The following is a 23,770-nucleotide window of genomic DNA, read 5'->3' on the forward strand; positions in this document are numbered from 1 at the left end:
AGGAAAATATTTCAAATGTTCAATTCACCTAACCTCTATGTCTTTGGAAGAAACTAAAGTACCTGGAGTAAACGCATACTGACAAAGAGAGAACAAGCAGACTCCACAGGCATCCCGTCCCTTCAGGGGCTCACACTGGCGAACTTCAGTGCTAAGCACTGAGCAACTTCCCCTGGTTGCAGTCACTAAATAACTAATGCCTGTCTTGACAGAATGATTTGACAGTAAGTCATCAAAGGGATTACAAATCAATGGCATTATTTAAAAAAAAGAAAAGCATTAAACTCAGGTTAATGCGGCTAATTTCACACTCTGAGAGAGAATGACAAATGTTTGTAGAAATGTACATTTTTAAAAAAAAAATGAATACAAAAATAAAACAACATATTATTATTTTAACCTTGTGAAAAATATGTTTTGTGCCCTAAAATTCATTGTCAGATCTTATCCCCTGGGGTTCTCTCAAAACGGCAGCAGACAGTGTTGCTTTTGTTGAATTGGATACAGATTGCATAGCAAAAGAAAATGGGCTGCATACACACAAATTACATGAGCCCAAAATAAATACAGATTTGGAAAAAATATACGTAAAAAGCTGTTCCTGGCCCAAAGGGATATCATAGGATTAATGTGGGTCTGCTAGTGTGGGCTGCTCACACAGAACCTGAGGTAAGCCCACAGCTAGTGAGCTTCACCTGGGAAAGCCAGCAGTGGGACTGTTTAAATTTAATGTGGGTTGGCTACAGCCTACTGTGCCTGCAAAAAAAAAAAATTTTTGAATTTTACAATGTAGTTGACAAAGCTGCTTTTCAAAAATGAACAGACAAATCAGATTACAAAAAAAATGTCATCATTGTGGAACACATTCAGTTTGGGTACTTAAATATGCACAATATGTACATGAATCTTACTGTCCCAAAAACTCTTGACACTTAGCAATAAATATGGCAGCACCGTCTATAATTGTGTATTCTTACACAAGTAAAATCTGATCAGATTCACTGAAAAATATCATGGGGCATGTACGTTTATATCAGTGTTTCCCAACTAGGTTCATAGAGGACCACCAACACTGCATGTTTTGGATGTCTCCTTTGTTTGTGTTTCTGTTGTCTTGCATTTATGAAATGATCTATGAATAGTGATAAGTAAAAAAAATCAATTTTAACAAATCTTAACACAGTATGTTCTTAATGAGCATGTCATTCAATTATCATTAGATTTGACCAATATTGCAATTATATTTTACCTTGTGAAATGCAATACTTACATCTACAGTTGAAATCAGAATTAATAAACCCCATTTGATTTTTTTTTCTTTTTTAAATATTTCCCAAATGATGTTTAACAGAACAAGGAAATTTTCACAGTATGTCTGTCTTTCTGGAGAAAGTCTTATTTGTTTTATTTCGGCTAGAATAAAAGAAGTTTTTAATTATTTAAAAAATATTTTAAGGTCAAATTTATTAGCCCCTTTTAGCTATATTTTTTCCGATAGTCTACAGAACAAACCATCAATATACAATAACTTACCTAATTACCCTAACCTGCCTAGTTAACCTAATGAACTTAGTTAAGCATTTAAATGTCACTTTAAGCTGTATAGAAGTGTCTTGAAAAATATCTAGTCAAATATTACTTACTATCATCATGGCAAAGATAAAATAAATCAGTTATTAGAGATGAATAGTTAAAACTATTATGTTTAGAAATGTGTTGAAAAAATCTGCTCTCCAAAAATTGGGGAAAAAATAAATGGGGCTAATAAAGCAGGGGGGCTAATAATTCTCACTTCAACTGTTTATACTGTAATTAAGTTAACAATCACGACAAGCATTTTAGCATTAACATATGTGGCATTCACCAATTTTAATTAAAATATACAGACATATAAACCCCTTAATAGAATTTTTGCTATTCTGATCAAAAAGTGAATGTATTTGGAATGAATTAGAACGGCCCTTAAAAAGGCAACAACTATAGATAAAATAGAGGATTGATTAGCTTGATAAGCTTGAAAGCTAAAGCGCTATTTGCATCACATTTATGTGGTGAATTGCTCTTACATTTACATGGCGCCTAAATGGCATTGAGCACAATCATACAATTAATTTCTTTTTTACATTTGATATAAATAAATGGAAACAGCTGCCAGTAACACACCTGAACTTTCTGAATCCATCATTTGTGCTGTAAGGTGGCGCAGCCTATGTGAATTACGACAGCAAAAATATGCACAATTCTTAGGAAATAATATGAATATTGCATGTAAATGGGATTGAGATTTGAGATTAAATTAGATTAAGTCCTTACTCTGATTATTGGAAATAATCACATTTGTGAGAACATGAAAATGTAGTCAACGTCTAATGCAGGAAAGCTAGTGAATTTTTGACTTCAAGGCTTTATTACTATAATATGTTACTACATAGGTGGTTGCCCTATGTGCCTAATAAACAGACATCAACTGGTTCAAAATGCAGCAGCTAGAGTGCTTACCAAAATTAACAAATATGATCATATTAGTCCAGTTCTGTCAACTTAAGCTTAAAACATTTGCTAAAATAATTGGTGGTTCATTCCACTGTGGCTACCTCTAAAATAGAGGCTAAGCCCAAGGAAAAAGAATAAATGAAAGAATAAACAAATTTGTAACTATTGATTACTAAAAAAATATGAATGGTTTAGCTTCCCAGTATTTGAGCAGGCTCCTGTTGTATCAGTAATTATGTCTATTATACTCCAAAGAACATGGACAATTTCTAACACTACAGACAACTAAACTCTAGAACAGTGATCCTAGAGCAGTTTGGGAGGCAAACGCAATCTGTCAGTTTAAATCTAGACTAAAGATACATCTCTTTGCTCAAGTATACCCATACACATAACTGCTCATTTAAAATTGTAATCCCTTACGGGATTGTTAGGCTGCCTAATCAGGGTAAACAGAAGCAGGAACACTTTCCAAAATGAAACCATAAGAAGAATAGCTTTTATGGCCCCGTTTACACTGCCAGTTAAATGTGACCCAATTCTGATTTTTTGCTTATATGTGACACAGATCGGATCTGTTCTATGAACGTGTAAACACGAAAAAAAATGCATGCATTCGGATATTCAGTTTACAGGCCTCTTCAAATGTGGAAATAAATCAGATATAAATCGGATATGTGACAATGCGACTATCGTGTAAACAGGCAGATCAGACTGTACATCATTAAACTTGTGACAATGTGGTGCTTCTCCGCGATTTAATGATGTAGAAGGAGGAGCGTGTGTGGAGATTTCGACGCGGTAAACAACAACAACAGAGGAAACGTGGAAGTAAGTGGTCAGTCCACACAATTTGAGATCTCTCTCGTATCCACACATTCTTCTGAATGGTGGAGGACATCATACAGCATATAAACCATAAGCGCAAGCTGCGATGACGGCCCTTTCCCACCTCCTCCGCCTCAAAATCATTTTAAAGTTGGGCGAACTTCGTGTTGTAACTTTTTGTCGCTATTAATACACGCACTGCGGGCTACACATAGAACAACTTTATTTTCTCCAACAAAATTGAAACATTTTCAGCTCCACACATCAGGGCCATACCATTACATAAACTGTGTGGGGGTAAATCTAGACTGAGCCATTCACTGCTTATACTACACCGCATATTTCGCAGAGCTAAAAACAAGACAATTTCTTCTATTGTGGCTGGTGTGGCACAGATGCGAGATCCCGCGTTTATGCATGCGCAACATCGTAAATTGTATGGCAAGTGTAAACACATAAATTGGATATGGGTCACAATTAAAAGAACGTGTAAACGGACAGACAAAAAGAAATCTGATATAGGTAACAAATCGAAATTGGGCATCAAGACCTGACAGTGTAAACAGGGCCTGTGTTTAAGGTAGTCTGTCTTTCTCTCCCTTACAATGAGATCACTTGAATTCAGTCCTCATCCAGTCCAGGGGCCTCATGTATCAACACTGCGTACGCACAAAAACTTTGCGTACGCCAGGTTTCACGCTCATAATCACTCACGTTTGGATTTACTAACGATGAAATGAACGTGGGAATGTGCGCAGCTCCACGGCAGCTTTATGGCTGGCGTACGCACATTTTTTGTGCGTGTCTGTTTTATTTCCATTGGCGACTCCTAGAGGCAGTTGTGTTAAATTGCTCTCTACAAATTGTCTGAGCCTTGCAATGGCAGCTGTATGAGACGGGTTCATCTAGCAGGTATATAAAGTTTCCATACTATACAGTTGACCAGCCAAACATTAAAGCACAATTTGCAGCGGTCGCCTGTTTTCCCAATGTAATCTGAGCCATCTACCGCACACACATTGCTATAAAGACACTATCTGAAGATGAATTTGCATGCGTGAATCAGAAACATTTCCATTCAATAAATGTACAAATAAAATGTGATGCACAAACTTGTTAATGATTCCTACTTGTCTTTCTCGTGATAAATAGTTGGAAAAATCTGATATGTAACGGGGGAAAAAAGAAGAAAGAGTTCATCAGGCGTTGGATTCGAACCAAGTTCATGCTCGAACGTGTCAAAACATGTTGACATGCGTCTTATGAGCTACTCCACTGAGACTGTTAAAGGTGCTGCAACATTTTACACTTATAAATCACACTATTTCCTTTTTTAATTCACTCAGTGCGATGTTCAGACCCAACTGTGTTAACCGCATCAGCTAAACTCTTCCACTCTATTTTTTTTCTTTTGTTGTTAATTCCGGAGAACAAACTTGCAAATAACACAGATTTCCTTTGGTCTACCTCCGAAAGCAGCACCTCCAATTCACATTCTGTTCAAAGTTTTTCTTTTTGCTTGCTTTTGCCATTGCTTTTTCGTTGGGTTTTGCCAAAGTAGAGTCATTAGCATATTCATATGGGGGAGGAGGCAGGGAGGGGTTTTGCGCTCGTGCATGTTGCGCTCAGTTTCACGTTCATTCGGATGTACAAAAGAATATGCGTGAGATTCGGCATACGCAGTGTTTCATACATCTGAATTTTTTTCTGCGTACACACATTTACAGCTTTGTGCGTACGCAATGTTTAAGTATGATTTCCACGCAAGTCTTCGTACATGAGGCCCCAGGTGTTTATTTTGCACTAAGAATGACCATAGCACTGCATTTTTCATCAAATATGCCATAATACATTTTTATATGACTTCTATTATTTAGCTGCTCATATTTGTAAAGTGGCTTTCACACAATCTATATTGTACAAAGCGATATAAAGATAACTTCAATTTATTGACTACATTTTCATTTTTGGGTCAACTGTTCCTGACAGGCAAACAGTAAAAAGTAATGTAAATTGATACTGAACCTGCTGACGCTTTTCAAACTCCAATTTGATGGGAGATTTTATACAGTTGCAGGTGTCTTGATATGTCTGCTTCAGAGCCAGTTCCATCAGGTGTTTATGGTATGCTCCTGCCACGTTCCCACATATGAAAATTATGACATTTGCCAGAATCTAAGGAAATAAAAACATAAATCAAAGTGAGCATATACAGTAGCATATATGATGATGATCTAGTAAGACCTATTTTGTTAAGTAAAGCATATACACAATGCATCACATAACTGTAGGATGTGTGAATGTGTCCATGCAGGTGAGTGGGCTTGACAAAACTCCCGTAGGACACGTTCCTCCTATCTTTATACACCAGGCAGAAATACTTCTATGTTATGTTTGTTTACAATGCATCCTGAAAGTGTTCATGGCGATTCACTTTTTCCACAATTTTTATGCCTGATTCCAAAATGGATTAAATTAAATTATTTCCTTAAAATTCTACTCACAATACCCCATAATGACAATGAAAAAAATATTTGTTGAAATTGTTGCAAATTTATTAAAAATAAAAAACCTGAAAAATCACATGTACATAAGTATTCACAGCCTTTGCTCAATGCGTTGTTGATGCACCTTTGACAGCAATTATAGCCTCAAGTTTTTTTGAATATGATGCAACAAGCTTGGCACACCTGTCTTTGGGAATTTTTGCCCATTCTTCTTTGCAGTACCTCTCAAGCTCTGTCAGGTTGGATGGGAAGCGGCAGTGTACAGCCATTTTCAGATCTCTCCTGAGATGTTCAATAGGGTTTAGGTCTTGGCTCTGGATAAGCCACTCAAGCTGGAGCCCCCATGCTTCACTGTACGGTTGGTATTAGCCGGGTGATGAACGGTGCCTGGTTTTCTCCAAACGCCTGGCTGTCACTCCAAAGAGTTCAATGTTAGTCTCATCAGAGCAGAGAATTTTGTGTCTTGTGGTCTAAGAATCCTTCAGATGACTTTTGGCAAATTTCAGGCGGGAAGTGGCTTCCGTATGGCCACTCTACCATACAGGTCTGATTGATGGATTGCTGCACAGATGGTTGTCCTTCTGTAAGGCTCTCCACAGAAGAACACTGGAGCTTAGACAGAGTGACCATTAGGTTGGATTAAGGCCGTTCTCCCCCGATCACTCAGCTTAGTTCTAAAGCCTGATTTATACTTCTGCGTCAAGTGACCGGCGTAACCCACGGCGCATGCAATGCGCATGGCTGTGCATTTATACTTCTGCGCGCTGTCTCTGTTGGTCTGCATTAACACTTCTGAAACGCTAGTTGGCAGTGAAGTGTAAATTTTCCTCTGTGTCGAGTTTCTTCGCTGCTTTTTAGCGTTTCCTGAACAGTTCCGGGATGTACAAGTGGCTCAAACTCGCTCATTTTGAGGCAGGAACCGGCGGACGAGCAACAACTTTAACTATGAGGTAAACACAAAACAAAACTATCCATCCGGAGCTCCTTCACGGGACTCCACACTTGTAAACAATCGCTCGCGCCATTCGCACGGCTCTCGGTCCTGCCCAGACTCGTCAGAGCTACCAGGCTGACCAATCACAGAGCTTGCGCTACGCGTCGTTGCGTCGTGTAGTTACAATTTTTGAGAGGTGCACGTCAGCGACGGCCACGGCGAAGGGCTATGCGTCAGCGCCGTAGCATACGCCAGCGTTTGACGCAGAAGTATAAATCAGCCTTAAGAAGAGTCCTGACGATTCCAAACATCTTCCACTTATGGATGAGAGAAGCCACTGTGCTCATTGAAACTTTCAGAGCAGCAGAAAATTTTCTGTAACCTTCCCCAGCCTTGTGCCTCGAGACAATTCTGTCTCAGAGGTCTACAGACAATTCCTTTGTGTTCATGCTTGGTTTGTGGTTTGACATGCACTATCAACCCTGGGATCTACTTGTGGTTTTTAATTTTTTATATATATAAATTTGCAACAATTTAAAAAATATATATTTTTCACATTGTCAGTACTGGGTATTGTGTGTAGAATTTTGAGAAAATAAATTCATTTAATCCATTTTGGAATAAGGCTGTAACATAAAAAAATGTGGAAAAAGTGAAGCGATCTGAATACTTTCCTGATGCACTGTACTTTATATAGCGCCTATTTTCGTTTACAGTATAGCACTTCATTTTCAGTTGACATTAATATCTCTTGCTCAAATACATTATGAAAAGTGGCAATGCTAATTATGTAGATGCCCAATTTTAAGACATTTGGACTAGAAACGTAACAAAAAATATTTTTTTCAATAACACACACTTCAAGAGTTCACACTTAGCTGATGATTGGTAATAAGCTAGTTTGGCATGCTGTCCCGGGAGAGAGCCCCGAGCTCATGAGAGCCTCGAGCCCGGGGCTCCCTCCCGTTGCAGGGCGAGAGGGGAGTTTGAGCTCGGGTAGATTTTGAGAACCCCCCTCCCTCCTGCTGCGTGAGGGTTGCTAAGGTGATGCGTTGCTGACAGAATTGAATCAAATTTGGTGCTAATTTGGATTAGTCAATTTACTTAAGTGTCATGTTTTTGGGAGTGTGGGAGGAAACCGGAGGACCCACGCAAGCACGGGGAGAACATGAACTCCACAGAAAAATGCTGACCGTTTGGGTAGATGCCCGAACCGGAGGCATTTTGCTGTGAGGCTGCAGTGCTAGCCACTGGGCCGCCGTGCTGCCCTGTAGACAAAGGAGGAGGCGAAGGGGTGGAAGGGGGGATTCTTCAAGACGAAGATGACTAAAGGTAAGGTGTTTGGTTATTCATACTTGGTTAGGAGTAGTCTGATTGGTGGTTCGTACATTAGCTTGACTCGGGGCCAGCCGTGTCAATCATAAGCACATGATCCTCTCGAAATTAGTTTATGAATAAACTTCACATATACATACATACACAAACACATGTTGGTTTGAGTGGTTTATGAGGACTCTCTATATGCATAATATATTTTATACATTACAAACCATGTATTGTATGGCTTCCCCCACCCCTAAACTAAACAACATGGAACCTGTGGAAAATTATGAAGGTGAAAAGATGTCTTTTAACAGTTCTGAATCATAAGAACACGTTCTCATAAACCTCCTCAACGTTCCTCATAAAACTAAATACCTCTATGTCATTACACAGTACAATTTTGTATCGAAATAATTACAAACACACACACAAAAATAATTTAGATGAGAAGATGCTTGTTCAATGAGCATTTTTTATTAGCTTAGTTATTAGCTTAGCTTAGAAATATTGTTTCTATTTTTATGCACAGAATATGGTGAAGTGGAACACTCTGTCCAAAATGGATAGATCATTAAGGGAAGGTCATTGTGGTAACAGTACATTGAGCAGGACACACAAACGCACACATACCAGTCATCAATCTGAAATAGCAAATTTATATGGCCACTCAATCTATTAACCTAAAGTGTTTGTGGAGTGTGGAAGCTGAACAGTACCGCTGTGTTCACTGCTTGACAGATGGAGACGTCACTGCAATCACTTGATCTTAAAGTAGGTTGCTCCAGTTTTGATCCTACAGGGACCCTAATAGTCATACATTTTTCAAGTCTTTAAAGTCTCACAATAATGCACTCACAATAACACCATTAATCCTTTGTAAACTAATAAAAGTAAGCAGGGTGTGCTTCTGCCACATGCACACTGAAGAGAATATGACAAAGTCAATGCCTCTATCTTCATCTCTTAAGCCAAAAACAAAGAGAGCACTAGATTTTCAATATATTACTAAGATGTTAATACATATGGGTTTACCCTTTCACACTCACAATCATTAAATCTGCTGGCATGATTAAAAAAACATTATGTGAGCACTTATTAGGTTATTTAGGCAATTGCTGACTCATTATTATGATGTAAATAATTTATTGATAAATCTTTGATTAGTCAACTAACAGCTTAATATGAACAACTATTATCAGATCAAGTTTAGTCAAAGAAGTTTTAGTCAAGGGCAGTTCTACATCAGATTTTGCACAATGTACCATCATATGTTGGGGTTCATGCCAGCATGAGTGCATGAAGTTATAAAAGAAAAGGCTAGAAAAAAAAAAACATTATGCCAAGTATTATGGTCTAGTACAGTGGTTCTTAAAAATGTTTCAAATTTTTAAATATATAGTACATATATATATATATATATATATATATATATATATATATATATATATATATATATATATATATATATATATATATATATATATATATGACTAATTTGTATATCTTTGAAATCTAAACATTAGAGTAGGCTTTGTGTGTCAGAAAAGGGATTAAACTATAGCTGTCAACTATATAAAAATATGGGATATGCCCCCAACAACCCTTAAAAATATGGGAAGGAAATTAGCTTCAAATGATAGAATACAAAACAAACATTAAAAAAATTAAAATAAACTAAAAGGTTTAGCCTATTAAAAATTAATTTACTGATCACATCTGTGTTATCGTATGCGTTAAAAGTGTGTTAATTTTTTACTTTAAATATTCGTTTCCTCTGCGTACCACTAGAAAGAATCTGCGTATCAATAGTACCCCTAGCACTGGTCTAGTACATAGATGCAGCTCCAATCTGTGTTGGTGCTTGTTGCAGCAGTGAATCAATAATCTTACATCTTCCTTTTCTCAGCATGACAAACAAGTCTGTTCCAAATTTGACTCAAATGAACCCTTGTGGACTTGCTTCAAGGGCCCATAAGGTCTATAGTTTATTAATTCATTGACTTCGTCAGCTTCGTCAGCTTCGTCATCACCTCCCCAGCTGAGAGTAGCTTTAATCAGCCAGTTTATATCTATTATTATCTATTACCTATTTGTTCTCAGGGGTATTTTTGTTGGCAGTGTTATTTTGTTACGTTTTCTAATTTAATTATGCAAAAGTTACCGTAACGTACGATGTTTGTCTTTGTTTACCTAATTGCTTAACATTATCTTTATTTACTTTTTCTTACAAGTCGTACTTTATATTTGTATAATGTCCATTGTAGTTTATTAAATCTAATAATCAAAGACACAAGTCTTTGTACTACAACCCATTTCACTTAACCTTTTTGGCGATTTATGTTTACAACTTCTTAAATAAAACATATAAATTCTCTTATATTAACATTATAAATTAAAAGGGCTGTGCTTTATATAATTAAACCATTTTATTGTTAATGTACAGTGATTCCGATGAATCCATGGTGGAGTAAGTGACATTATAAATTACACTGCCGTTCCATTTGAAGAAGTACCCAACTTGTGTCCTCGCGTCCTCAGGAGTTCGTTTAAACATTTCAACACCCTCGTTCTGCAGTAGGTGGCATTGTAAATGTGTCACTGCACAACAAACCAATGACGGTTGTTTTATAAATGTCATAAAGGTGTGTAAATAGGATGGCAGTACAATGAAAAAAAGACATGGGTTAGGTATCATTTTTGACCACTTCATACATTTTTGTTGAAAAACTGCTTTTTCTTATTATTGATGCATTTTTTGTTGTTAAATTATTTATAAAATACACAAGAAGACTATATAAATATGAGTGGAATAAAGTATGTTCCACAAAAAGTCAATCACCATGCTTTTGCAGCCGGATAGGCAAACAGCTTTCTTCATAAGAACAACCACCACAGCTTTGTTTTTTATTTGTCATTGACAGGCACCGAATGGCATACACATGCAGATACATCTGTACCAGCTCAGGTGTAACCCATGTGTAAAGGCTGATTTATACTTCTGCGTCAAACACCGGCGTATGCTACGGCGCTGACGCATAGCTCTTCGCCGTGGCCGTCGCCGTCACTGACGTGCACCTCTCAAGAAATGTAACTACACGTCGCAACCACGTAGCGGCGATTGGTCGGCTTGGTAGCGCTGATGAGTCGGGGCGGGACTGAGAGCCGCGCGAATGGCGCGAACCCAATGTAGCGATTGTTTACAAGTGTGGAGTCCCGTGAAGGAGCTCCGGATGGAAAGTTTTGTTTTGTGTTTACCTCATAGCTAAAGTTGCTGCACGTCCGCCGGTTGCTGCCTCAAAATAAGCGAGTTTGAGCCACTTGTACAACCAGAAAGTGTTCGGGAAAAGCAAAAAAGCAGCGAAGAAACTCGACACAGAGGAACATTTACACCTCACTGCCAACTAGCGTTTCGGAAGAGTTGATGCAGACCAACAGAGACAGTACGCAGAAGTATAAATGCACAGCCACGCGCGTTGCATGCGCCGTGGGTTACGCCGGTCACTTGACGCAGAAGTATAAATCAGGCTTAATGTGGTTTGATTCCTGATCCTGATAGTTCAGTTCATTTTTTAATTTTGTTTAAAGTATACCAGGCCCTTTGTTGTGTTTCAGATTATGTCAGAAGACTGGTTTGTCATGCTACATTTCAATTATGCATACTTCCATGTACACAACATTGGGTTCTTCCTTTAGAACTAGCTCTGTCAAACAGTAAGTTTGCAAAAATAGTGGATGCAGCTCTGGCTTCGATGACTCTTTGAAGCGTTCTCATTTTGAATCTTTTAGGCCGTACTCACACTATATTACAGTTGCCTCGAACCGGGCCAAAGCACGCTTGTCCCCCCTCCCCCGACGGTCCGCATTCACATTACAATCAGGCCTGGGCACGCTTGCGCTCGCTCAGCACAGAGGAGGTTTCTCTAGTTATATATTTTCAGTCGTTTGATTTGCACTGACATGCAGTCAAATATTTCGCCAAACAGTCCTTAGGGATGCGGTAACACACAGCCAGATATTTCGTTGAACTGATCCGCCATTTTTGGCGCTCATAAACAATCACAAAGCCCTCGTGCTGCAGTAATAAGGAGGTTTGCTGAAGGTGCGCAGCTGTCGTGCAGTGAGGGGTTTGCATCTTTATTAATCTAGAGCAGTTTGCATTCATTAAACAGTAAGAATGATTAATAAATCCATATGAAACAGTCCCTTGAAGTCACTTCTCGATTTCAGTTTCGGGCTTTTGCGCGTTTTGCACTTACACTACAAGCGTACCGCGCCAAAGCCCAAGTGAACCGCGCTCAGGCCCACCTCTTCCAACCAGGCCAGGGCCGGCCAAGTGAACCGTGCCTGAGCCCAATTCAGCACACTCACACTTCTCAAACGATCAGGGAAACGGGCCTGGACACGGTTCGGATAGCATAGTGTGAGTACGCGCTTAAACTGATCGGCTAATTGTGGCTAAGACAGAATAGTTGGAGGTTCATCATCAAAGTGTCATTCTCATGTATATGAGAATATTTGGGTTGAGGCGGAACACCAAGAAAATCGTGCTTTCTCTGGCTCAGAGGAACAAATTATTAGGTGTGGGATTTAATTTTGATGCAGGCATGTCTGTCACCAAAGCATATTGGGTCAGTTCTGTCAGCCGTGAATAGAGTGATGGTAGGTCCATGCAGAATTGAAACACAGAGGTTGCTCTATTTGCTTCACATGAAACAAGTTCTCCCTCACACACCCAGGGGGTGGATTTCATGTAGCAGACATTGCCAGGGCTATGTCTGTATGCATTTCCCCAGACTGTTCTGCTCTCAGGAGTTCTAGAGAGAGTTTCAGGAGGGTGTCTATTTGCTGCTAGCTGCCCTATCCTCCAGCCTACACAGTCAAGGTTGTTGGACTAGTTTTCTGCAGGGTTTATTTACTCCACTCTGAAGGAGTCCATGTCTGGAGGTAAGACTTTAGGGAAAAACCCTTTAGTTACACATTTCCTTCATAATCTTAGAGTCCTGCATGCAAGTCATATGTTCAAGCTGTCATCCTGGCCAGCTTATCTGAAGCATCTTTGCACCAAGTCGGGTCATTTGAAGAGTATCTGACTCTTAAAACTCATCTTATCTTAGAAATTTTATATTTGTATTAATATTTTATTTTCAGAATAATGGTAGACCTTCAGACCTTGTCAGCTAAAGGTGCTGTAAGAAAGGTTTGACTTTCTAAAGCATGAAAATACCACAATATGTTTGTAGAAATTTAAAAAAAAAAACATGCTAAGTGAACATACATTTAGAAATCAATGATAAAGTAAATTATTCTCCTTTGCAATTGTGCATTTCATGTTGGAATGGATGACTCTGTCTTGGTCTCTATAACCTGCCCACTGCCAGATTACCCAATTATATTTCATCAACCTGGGTTGCCTTGGTGGAAGACAGTGTATTTAATTTAAGGCATAACGGCTGTATCAGTGTGGCTGCAGTCAAAATAGAAACCATTTCTAAAATAGAAATTTTAGATGATTAGGAAAAAAAACTTCTATAAACATGGAAAATATTAATTTTATAGCATGTCGATGCACTTGTGTTTGTGTGGAGTCATCTGAGGAGGTTCATCTAGATAGAATGATTGATTGATTGATTGGTTGATTGATTGATTTTGAGTCTTGGAGAGGAGAAGGTATATACTATTTAAAAAATAATAATTATAATTATATTTTACCAAAAATCAATGCAGTCCCAGATAGATTTTATAGAAAAGCATAAGAACAGCCTTTGAAGTCCACGAGGGTGCACTGAAATCCTATTTTGGAACAGACTATATATAGGAAGAGGAATGGTTATTGATTTATTGCTCTTCATCAAGTGCAAACACAGACCCTGGAGCCATGTCTATCAGCTGATCTGTTAACTGATCTCTCATATATCTGCTCATTGACAGATTAACTGATAGACTCGGTTTCCAAGAGTGGTGAAGCGATTACCTTCACAGTCATATCTGTTGACCATGTGAACACAATGGCCAATCAGCTGTTTAAGAATGTGCTTAACAGTGCTTAAATGTCCGAGGGAAATTGACAATTGACAAAAATTATGAAATTTGTATAATTCAGTATTGATTTTTTTTAAGTAGATACATTTAAAATCCTTTTACAAACTTTATATCACTTTATATAATTTTACTTTATATAACTCTTTTTTCTATAACATATTTGCCCATAATTACTGTTAACTCCTCCAATTGGTTAATGGATTGGTCTTTCACAAGAACTTGTAGGCTGTAGGGTTGTTAGCTGTGTGAAGCTTGCAGAATTGTAGGCCTTGCCAAAGGCTGCATCAAGGGTGCAAACAAGGGGCTGTTGAGCACACTTTGGAATGTAAAACGACAGACGAGACACCTGCAGACTTATATACCCAACGAGCATGTGCAATTATGGTACCAAGAATAAATGTTTATATGAAGTGTGCCATTTGGGACCGGGCTAATAATTTTTGTCTCAAACTTTAAATCTACTGCCTACAAGTAGTTTGAAAATCAGTTGTTGTAGCATATAAGTAAATGTATGTGATATGATAAATAAAAAATCATTGTTAATGTCCATATGTCTGTATTTTGTTTTTCATTGTAGATTTTGTGAATTGGTTATTTTCTGTAATTTCCTTAATATGTTTGGGGAAAAAAGAGAATTTTTTATTATTATTATTGTATGTAATCTTGTTGTTTTTGAAAAAGTAGCCAATGGCAGAAAAATGAATTTATAGAGCTTAGACTTGAAAATGTTTGAAATCACACTCTGCCCTCATTCATTATTCTGTACACTAGTTCTCTAATACAGTCCACTTGGCAAAGCTAACGAACACAAATGAGAGAATTCAGACACTGCTGAACACCTGCTGTAAACAAACAAGCAAAATCACTGCATGAAAGAGAATCAAGACACACAACTGACTTTAGTGATAGCATTAAATAAAATCAACTAGAATAAAACACATTCAGTCAACAACATCAATGCGTTGTCAAATAAAATTTGTAATTATTCATGTTTATTTTTTATTTTTTTCCAGTGAAGGGGTCATTTTTAATATTGTATATTATATATTGACATTTATTTTTGTTTTAATGTAATATCTTAATGGTCATGCATGTGAAAGAAATAACATTATCAAAAGCCAAAACGCAAGATAATAAGAATTTAACTAAAAGTAAAAAACATGTCTCCTTATTAAAATGTTAGCATATTATGAGCATGTTTAAATCTAGTTACAAAGGAGCAAAACAGCCATACACTGATGAGTCCTTTCTAACTGACAGATATTGAGAGTATCTGCACAAAAGAATCCCTAAAACCAAACGTGAAACCTTGTTGCATCATACCCTTTTAAAACTTAAAAAGAGAGAGCTTAGGAGTCTACCTGTCTATCGGTGAAATGCTATAATCAGATTATTATAATCAGATTCTGAGCTCATCAAATTACCCATTTAAGAAAGTTCATGACTATCATGACCTCACAATATGATACTGTATGGTGATGAAAGTGAATGTGTGTAGTATTTAATTATGAACAGCATGGTGGCTAGCAAGAAGTGGTTAGTGAGCAAGAAGGTCCTCCATTTGCTCTGGTTTCACCAACAGTTCAAAGATATAAGGTTTAGGTGAACTGGATATAGTAAATTGGTGGAAGTGTATGAGTGTGGGTGTGTCAGGATTCTGCCACTTCGGTCTTGTCAATTCTTGTTTTGGTTGCAGAGTCCAAAAAAATTCCTGTCCTGTCTTGTATGTTGTGCTCAGGTCATGCTTTTCTCAGGTCTAGCACTCTTATTCTGTTTTTGTCTGTCTCCGCTTTTTCTATGAGTGCTGTCTTGGCTGCAATCTAACATGCATGTTGAATGTGTGAGTGCAAGATAAATGTTTTCATTTATCGTGAGCTCGTGTCTTGCGTTCTGATTGTCTTGGTGTTGTGTTTAGCACGTGGTACATGTTTACATGCGTCACATGTTTTAGTGTTGTCCCATGTAAACACACACGGTTAACGAGTTCTCTCATTGACTGTGTGTTCTAGTCCCATTTTACGTGAGCACATGGCTTGTGTTGTCTCTTTGCGCAATGTGCTCTCCTGTCTATTGTCTAGTCCCACCCTCCTTGTTAACCCATTATTAGTTAATTAATTTTATTCAGTTCACCGGTTTGTTTGTTGTCTGTGCCAGTTCGTTGTAGTTTATCACCTTGTTCTGTCTAGACCGGTCCAGTCCAGCCCTGCTTTTCCCTGCCAGCCCAGTCAAGTTTTGTTGTTATTGTTTTTCCCCTCAGGGTCATTTTTGTTTTCCTTTTGTTTTATTTTGTTATTAATAAATACCCATTTTAGTTCTGCATTTGAGTCCTCGTCCTTTCCCCACCCACCGAATGTGACAGGGTGTGAACAGGAAAGAGTGTGAATGTTGCCCAGCACTGAGGATTGCATAAGTTCAGGACTCAGACTCAGGACTGGGTTGCAGGAGGAAGAGCATCTGCCAATAAAGCAGAGTGCTAGAGTAATTGGCAGTACATTCTGCTGTTGTAACCCCAGAACAAAAAGGAAATCAGCTAAAGGAAAGTGAGTGAGCGTATTTAATTAAGGGTAGTTATTTGCAATTCAATTTCCATGGTTTTGAAAGAGGCTATGGCGTCCCAGAAATTGCACATTCATGAGTATAACATTTGAATCTGACCCATACAAAGTTATTTTTCCTTAAGCTTTCGTTATGCCTTTAACAATGTCAGAAAACAACTCATACCTTAATTTCCGCACTATATTGAAGCGGTGCCCTAAACTATTTTCTTTTGAAATCGAAGCACATATGCCAAGGATGTGGTTAATGCTGTAAAGGTCAGGGATCTCCGCCCTTAGACTCAATAAATCTGTATCTCATCTTCTCCACAGTTTACAAAAACACATAAATTCAACAAATGTAAACATTTAGAAGGCAAATCTTTTATGTTGCTCTTTCTTATCTCAGTGGACTCCTGACAGTATCACATTGAAAAAAAGCATAAATGTGAAATATAAATATGAACAATATTTATTCATTTTCTTTTCGACTTAGTCACTTTATTAATCCGGGGTCGCCACATCGAAATGAACCGGCAACTTATCCAGCACATTATTATGCAGCGGATGCCCTTCCAGCCGCAACCCATCTCTGGGAAACATCCACACACACATACACTACGGACAATTTAGCCTACCCAATTCACCTGTACCACATGTCTGTGGACTGTGGGGGAAACCGGAGCACCCGGAGGAAACCCATGCGAATGCAGGGAGAACATGCAAACTCCACACAGAAACGCAGAGGCTCGAATATGCGGCCCAGCAACCTTGCTGTGAGGCGACAGCACTACCTAATGCACCACTGCGTCGTCACATAAACAATATTTCAATGTAAATGCTTTTGCTATTGTTATCCAGTTAACTTCTATGTTGAGCATGAGGAGCCGTTGAGATTTTAAGATCTCATTTGTGTTTTTGAATTAGTGCTTTGAAGAAGCACCAAAGTATGGACAACAAAGCTGCATCCTTTGTGTTAAATGGTCTGGACAAGCGGAAATAGATGGAAGCAAAGTTTAAGGACTTACTACAATCAGGTCAGAGTATGCGCACTTTGCTGGAGTGAGCATGTCACTTGGAAGAGCACATTAGCATTAAATCGAGCTATTTGCATATTACCCAGTGCCTTCTTTACAAACAGTCTTTGGCTCTGCAAATGAGCAAATGTATTTAAAATTAACAAGGCAATGTCATATGCACAGTGGTGGGAAAACGTGTTTGGCCCCTACCGATTCCTAGTTTTCATGTTTATCAAACTGTAAGGTTTCAGATCATCAAACAAATTTAAATATTTGTCAAAGACAACACAAGAAAACACATCATGCAGTTTTGAAATGAATATTGTTTTTCACTATTGGCCTTATTTAGCTCACACACTTTTAAGACTTCACTCTTCCACATTTTGTCATCCTCCTTTCAGAAGTTATTAAATATTGTATAATTAGCTGTTATTTTGGTAAAATGGAATATAATGATATTCCAGTAAATGTTTTGAACTGGGAGTTTGGTGAAACCACCCTACAATGTTAAGATGATCTCATATTGCCCCATCGATTGTCACCATTAATGTGGGTAGATGACATGAAAAAGTGACCTGATGTAACTTATGGGAATAGTTTTCATTACTCCATCCTTTCAACAGGAGTTGATGGAGCAGCTATGAAAAATTGTAAAGTATCTATGCCAAAGACATACCAATATTTACATAGTGGGAAAGTGGCTCATATTCTTTTCTGTAGTGAGGTTGTCTTCATCATTAAAAGCAAATGTGCACCCCAGCCGGTCGAGCAGTTCATAACACTCAGCGTGGGTGCTACTTAGTAAGCAGGGATCAGTGGAGACTACAAGATGTTCATGCATCACTGGTTTAGGAAGGTCCTGTAGCCACACAGCCTCTATATCAGGGGTGGGCAAACTCGGTCCTGGAGGGCCGGTGTCCTGCACGGTTTAGCCCCAACTCTAATCAAAAACATCTGCCTATAGATTTCTAGTGATCTTAAAGACACTAATTGGCATGTTCAGGTTTAATTGATAAGAACTGGAGCTAAACTATGCAGGACACCGGCCCTCCAGAACCGAGTTTGCCCACCCCTGCTCTATATTATAGACGGCAAGTACGTAAATAACACACATTGTTATTGTTTATTATGTATGATAATATCTTGCGACGTTTGTGTTAACATAAGTGTCATGAATGTATAAATAGTATTTTATTGTGTTATACGTGACATATACAAATCTCTTATACGTACAGTTGTGTAAGGAAAGTGAATGTTTATACATTTTATATTGTATAATTGCACAGGTGGCTAGAATTTGGAAATAAGAACTCTCAAGAGAGTCTCAAGGATCTTCGACTGCCTGTGTCAAATATTTTGCACAAATGTGTGAGTGCAGTGCAGGGACACAAGCCAGAACAGCCTGCGTCCTCACCACATGCTGGTCATGATGGTGCCAACATCTGTCAGAGGTGGCTTTGTGGCCATTGAATCTAATGAATGTACAGCACTTGAGTGTGTAAGATTTCAGCAGAGCTCCTCTCATTTGTGGCATGAATCTCATAAAATTAGAATCGCTGCAAGGACAGCAAAGAAGGTCCTCATCTGAGGCAACCCTCAGATATTTATCAAAGAGTACGACTACCCCAGGTTCCATGGGAATGCAGCAACTCACCATGGCTTGGAAAGTAAAGCATCTGCCTTACAGTGGCTGGAGAGTTCTGGGTTTACAGTGAGCCACAGAGGAACAGTTGTGTGTGCAAGCAAGCCTGGCTATCAGCAAGCTCTGATGGAATTTTGAACTTACAGGAACTGCTCGAGATCAAATCCTGTCTCTTTAATTGTGAAGAGTCTGTGAAAAAATGATTCGGATGTATGATGTCAGGATGGTGAATGAGATACTTCAGTAGCAGGCAAATGGTTCATATGGGTTCTATATGCAAGTGCAGCTTGGCATGTTTTGTACAGGGCTGAGGGCCTGTAAGCTACTCATCTGGGTTCCATCACATCAAGTTCTACTACAAGTCCCATACAATGAGCACTTTTGTAGCAAGACTGTAAAAAAAAAAAAAACATTTTATTTTAGGTATATGCACTCTCTTATGTGTCAGACAAGTTTCAGGCAGGCCACCTTTTACGTCATACTGCGAGTTAATGAAGAAGCACATGTGACTATGAGTGAAGCCCTGTAGGGTGGATTTATTAACAAGAAGTGTAACAAACAGGTAAGTGAAGTAATAAGTGTGTTGGGTACCCTTTATTTCCTCTCCAGATCACGGTGTCTAGTGATTCCTCTTTTGGCCAAGTGGTCACTGCGTATCATCTGGGGGAAACGAAAAAGCAAGTAAGCATCAGTGGAATGTAGTCTTGTCGCACCTCTTGGGTCTCTCTTGACTTGATTAATCTCAGCCATAATGTAGAGCGTAAATTTCTTTCCTAGTAGATAATACCTTAGATTCAAGACTGTCCGTTTGATGGCGAGAGCCTCCTTTTTTTCACCACAGCATAGTTTTTCTCAGCCTAGGTAAATGACCAGATGCTCCTCATCTTCCTGTATCTGAGACAGTACAGCCCCCAGTCTCGTGTCGAATGCATTGGTCTGTAGCAGTAAAGGGCAAATTAAATCAGGGACCAAAAAAGCTCATACCTGGGTCTTTGTATTTGGTCTGGGTGTTGTTTAGACGAGTGTCACCTTTTTTCGTGCAGTTGGCCAAGACTTCTTTCAACCCAGAAACCTAAGTACTTTGCTTCCGACATGGCTAGATTACATTTTGGCACTTGGTGGTCAGTCCAGCCCAGCAGAGTTTAGACAGCACCTTCCGGAGTTATTCCAGGTGTTCCTCTCATGCCTCAGAGTGGATTATAACATTACTGAGGTAGGCTGTGTCAAACATTTGATTAGGCCTCAGCTTGATGTCCATAAGTTTCTGGAAGGTGGCTGGAGCCCAAACAAAAGGGTCCGGTACTGCCAGTACCTATTGGGGAAGAGAAATCAGTCTTGGGTTTTGCTGTTCCAGAGAGGGAGATCTGCCAGTAACCTTTTGTGAGGTCTAGTGTGGTGATGTACTGGGCTGTTCACCTTCTTTCTGATTGTTTTACTCCATAGTTTACAGTTCCAACCTTTTCTTCTATGATGTAAGGGCCTTGCCATGTCACTGTATTATCACAAAAACTCCCTCTATCTGTCACTTCACACCCATTCTACAACAGCTTCACTGGCTTCCCATCTCTTTCAGAATTAATTATAAAATACTTCTTCTCACTTTTAAAGCCATCCACAATCTTGCTCCTCCAAACCTTGCTAACCTTGTTCATATCGCCACACCTCGAACACTCAGGTCTTCTTCTTCCATTCACCTCACTGTTCCCTCTGTCCACCTTGTCACCAAGGGGAGCAGATCCTTCAGCCACTATGCTCCTCGGCTTTGGAATTTGGTGAAAAAAAGCACATGACAAGGTGGAACTGTGAGTAAAGCCCTGGAGGGTAGATTTATTAAAAAGAAGTGTAACAAACAGGTAAGTGAAGTAATAAATGCTCATGTGCGTTGGGTATCCTCATTTCTTTCACTCCAGGTTGTGGTGTCCAGTGCTTCCTCTTTGGGCAAATTGGTCATAGTGTATCATCTGGAGAAAATGGAGAAACAAGTAAGCATCGGTGTAATGGAGGTGTGGTTCACCTCTTAGGTCTCTGAGCTTTTTTTTATAGGGTGGCTTGATTAATGTCAGCAGTGACCGATTGGGCCTTGGTGATGATTTCCAGGAGTTCCTCTAGTGTTGCAAGGGTGATGCTGATCTTAATTCGGGAAACCCATCACACTACATATCAGCTTGCCCTCTGATGCTGCAATGGACGTCTTGTTGCCAGAGTCATCGTGTCAAAGTCATTCCGGAACTGCCACCTGCGCTTAAAGCTTGGATGAAGCGAGCTGCACAACAGACATGTCCTTGCAGTGAAAGCATGAGTTGTCCATGAGCACTGCCTAGACATGCTGGACCCCCAAACATGAGGCACAATAACCATTCCCATTCATCAATTGCCAGGCAGGGCCGGCACATCCATAGAGGCGACCTAGGTAACCGCCTAGGACGGCAGAATAGAGAGGGCGGCATCCGCGACACCTCTCTCAACACCCGCGTCCTCAGTTATGTATGCCTAGCTCAACCACCACTTGATGTGTTGTCACCCAACTGGATACAGAAACTTTCCCAGAGATGGGTTGTGCCTGGAAGGGCATCCGCTGCATAAAAATGTCCTGGATAAGTTGGCGGTTCATGGCTGTGGTGACCCCGGATTAATAAAAGGACTAAGAAAATGAATGAATGAATGAATGAATGGATAAAGAAACTGGAACTTTTTAAAAGTAGAAGTGTCTATCTCTCTTCAGTGCGAGTTGGCTGTGAATTGAAGTCTGACTAGATCTCCTCCAGGTGCTGCTTAACTCAGCTGATTATAAATGGCCGCACCTGTGAGGAGCTTTTCTTGCCAATTCATTGACATTCATTGGCCCTTTTTCTAACTGGCAATTTCCCATAATGTTGATCCTGCATAATGTCAGAGTTCCTGACATAAAAGGGAATCAGCAGCTATTGATATCCATAGTAGTAACAACATTTTTTGTGGAAGCCAGTAGCTGCTTCTTTTGAGCATTTTGAATGTATCTTCATTTGATATCAATACAATAAAGAAATGCAAGTAAGTTTGGAACAAAAGGAGCATGAGTTACAGAATTTTCGGTTTCAGGTGTACATAATACCACTGATATGGCATTTTATGCAATACAATATATTCAAAATGTTAATCGCACACAATTAATATTCATTGATTGTTTTATAAATAAGTTGCTCATATGAAAATAATTGATACTTTAGATGTTGTCAGTAAATTAATATTGTAATCTTAGATGCTGTTTATTTGTTTATAACACATCCCAAATGCAAAATACTATAGTCATTTATAGTAGTGGTGGGTGGCATGGTGGCTCAGTGGTTCGCACTGTTGCCTCACACACCTGCTTCGAAGGTGTTGTCACTCGATTAAATGGGCATTATTAGTGGTTATCAGCTAATAGATATGGGTCAGTAGGGGCATCCGCTGCGTAAAACATATGCTGGAATAGTTGTCGATTCTTTCCATGGTGGCAACCTCTGAAATAGAGACCAAAGCCGAAAGAAAATGAATAGTAGTGGTGTTTCTGAACCATATTATAGTAAAGTTTTATACTATATTTATTACAGTTTATACTGTATATTAGGGCTGTGCAATTAATCGAAAATTCAGAGACAGATAAATTGTATAAAAAAAAATAAATAAATTCTTGTAGTATATGCTATTTTTACAACAGAAACATTTTACCATACCATTTAGTATTGTACCATAATGTACCCAGAGTTGTAGAAAACAAGTTATTTGTTTATATTTGTTGTTACGACCACAGCAACTATAAAATCACTACAACTAATTAATTCAAGGACTTTACTAAAGTATGGTTAAAAATACCCCACTGTTTACCATAAATGACTTTTATATTAATGTTTAATAATAATGTTTTTATATATGGGACTGGTTGATCTGTGCGTTTAACATTTACAATCAGGATGTAGCTTCACAGTATATGTGAATACTCTATATATTTATGTATTTAATTTGTGTGTATTTATTGAAGTTTGAATTATTGTTCATATCAATTAAGTTGGCTCATACATTTGAGTAGGTCCAAGCTATTTTTTTCAATTGGCATGACCTTAACACCAGTTTAGTGTAGCTGCAATGAGTTTGTGTAAGTGAAAGATTTAAAAAAAAAAAAAGGAAATGGAGAGGGTCAGCAGATTATTTGCAATTAGATTAAATAGGCATTCAATATCCATTCAGTTAGAACTCCATCAACCCATTCATCATTTGGATTGTATTGCTGTCCTCCCTAGGTTCTACCATCATGATTACACACTAAAGTGCAAGAGTTGTCACTTTCAGAGCACCCCATGGGGAAACACTGAGCCATAATGAAATCTGACCTTGTTTTTCAGCCAGAGGTTCATATCCAGTCACCCTACCCTGAGCTTTAATACTTAACATCACAACTGTAATACAATATAAACAAAACTTTAATACTAACT

At 38.7% G+C, this 23,770-nt stretch overlaps 1 protein-coding gene across 2 annotated transcripts in view; it reads right to left on the bottom strand.

Annotated features, from left to right (window-relative positions):
- adcy2a (adenylate cyclase 2a) overlaps nucleotides 1-23,770 on the bottom strand; it is a 107,734-nt gene that overhangs the window by 44,609 nt on the left and 39,355 nt on the right. For both annotated transcript variants that reach the window (XR_015510922.1, XM_087286576.1), the window contains exon 4: nucleotides 5,347-5,496. Coding sequence is in view for 1 of the 2 variants with exons in the window: in XM_087286576.1 (XP_087142702.1) it covers nucleotides 5,347-5,496 (150 nt within the window). In the remaining variant the exon portion in view is untranslated. The remainder of the gene's footprint in view (nucleotides 1-5,346; nucleotides 5,497-23,770) is intronic.

The sequence above is a fragment of the Danio rerio genome, chromosome 16, assembly GCF_052040795.2.
Source record: "Danio rerio strain M-AB ecotype USA chromosome 16, GRCz13ab, whole genome shotgun sequence".
Taxonomy (NCBI): domain Eukaryota; kingdom Metazoa; phylum Chordata; class Actinopteri; order Cypriniformes; family Danionidae; genus Danio; species Danio rerio.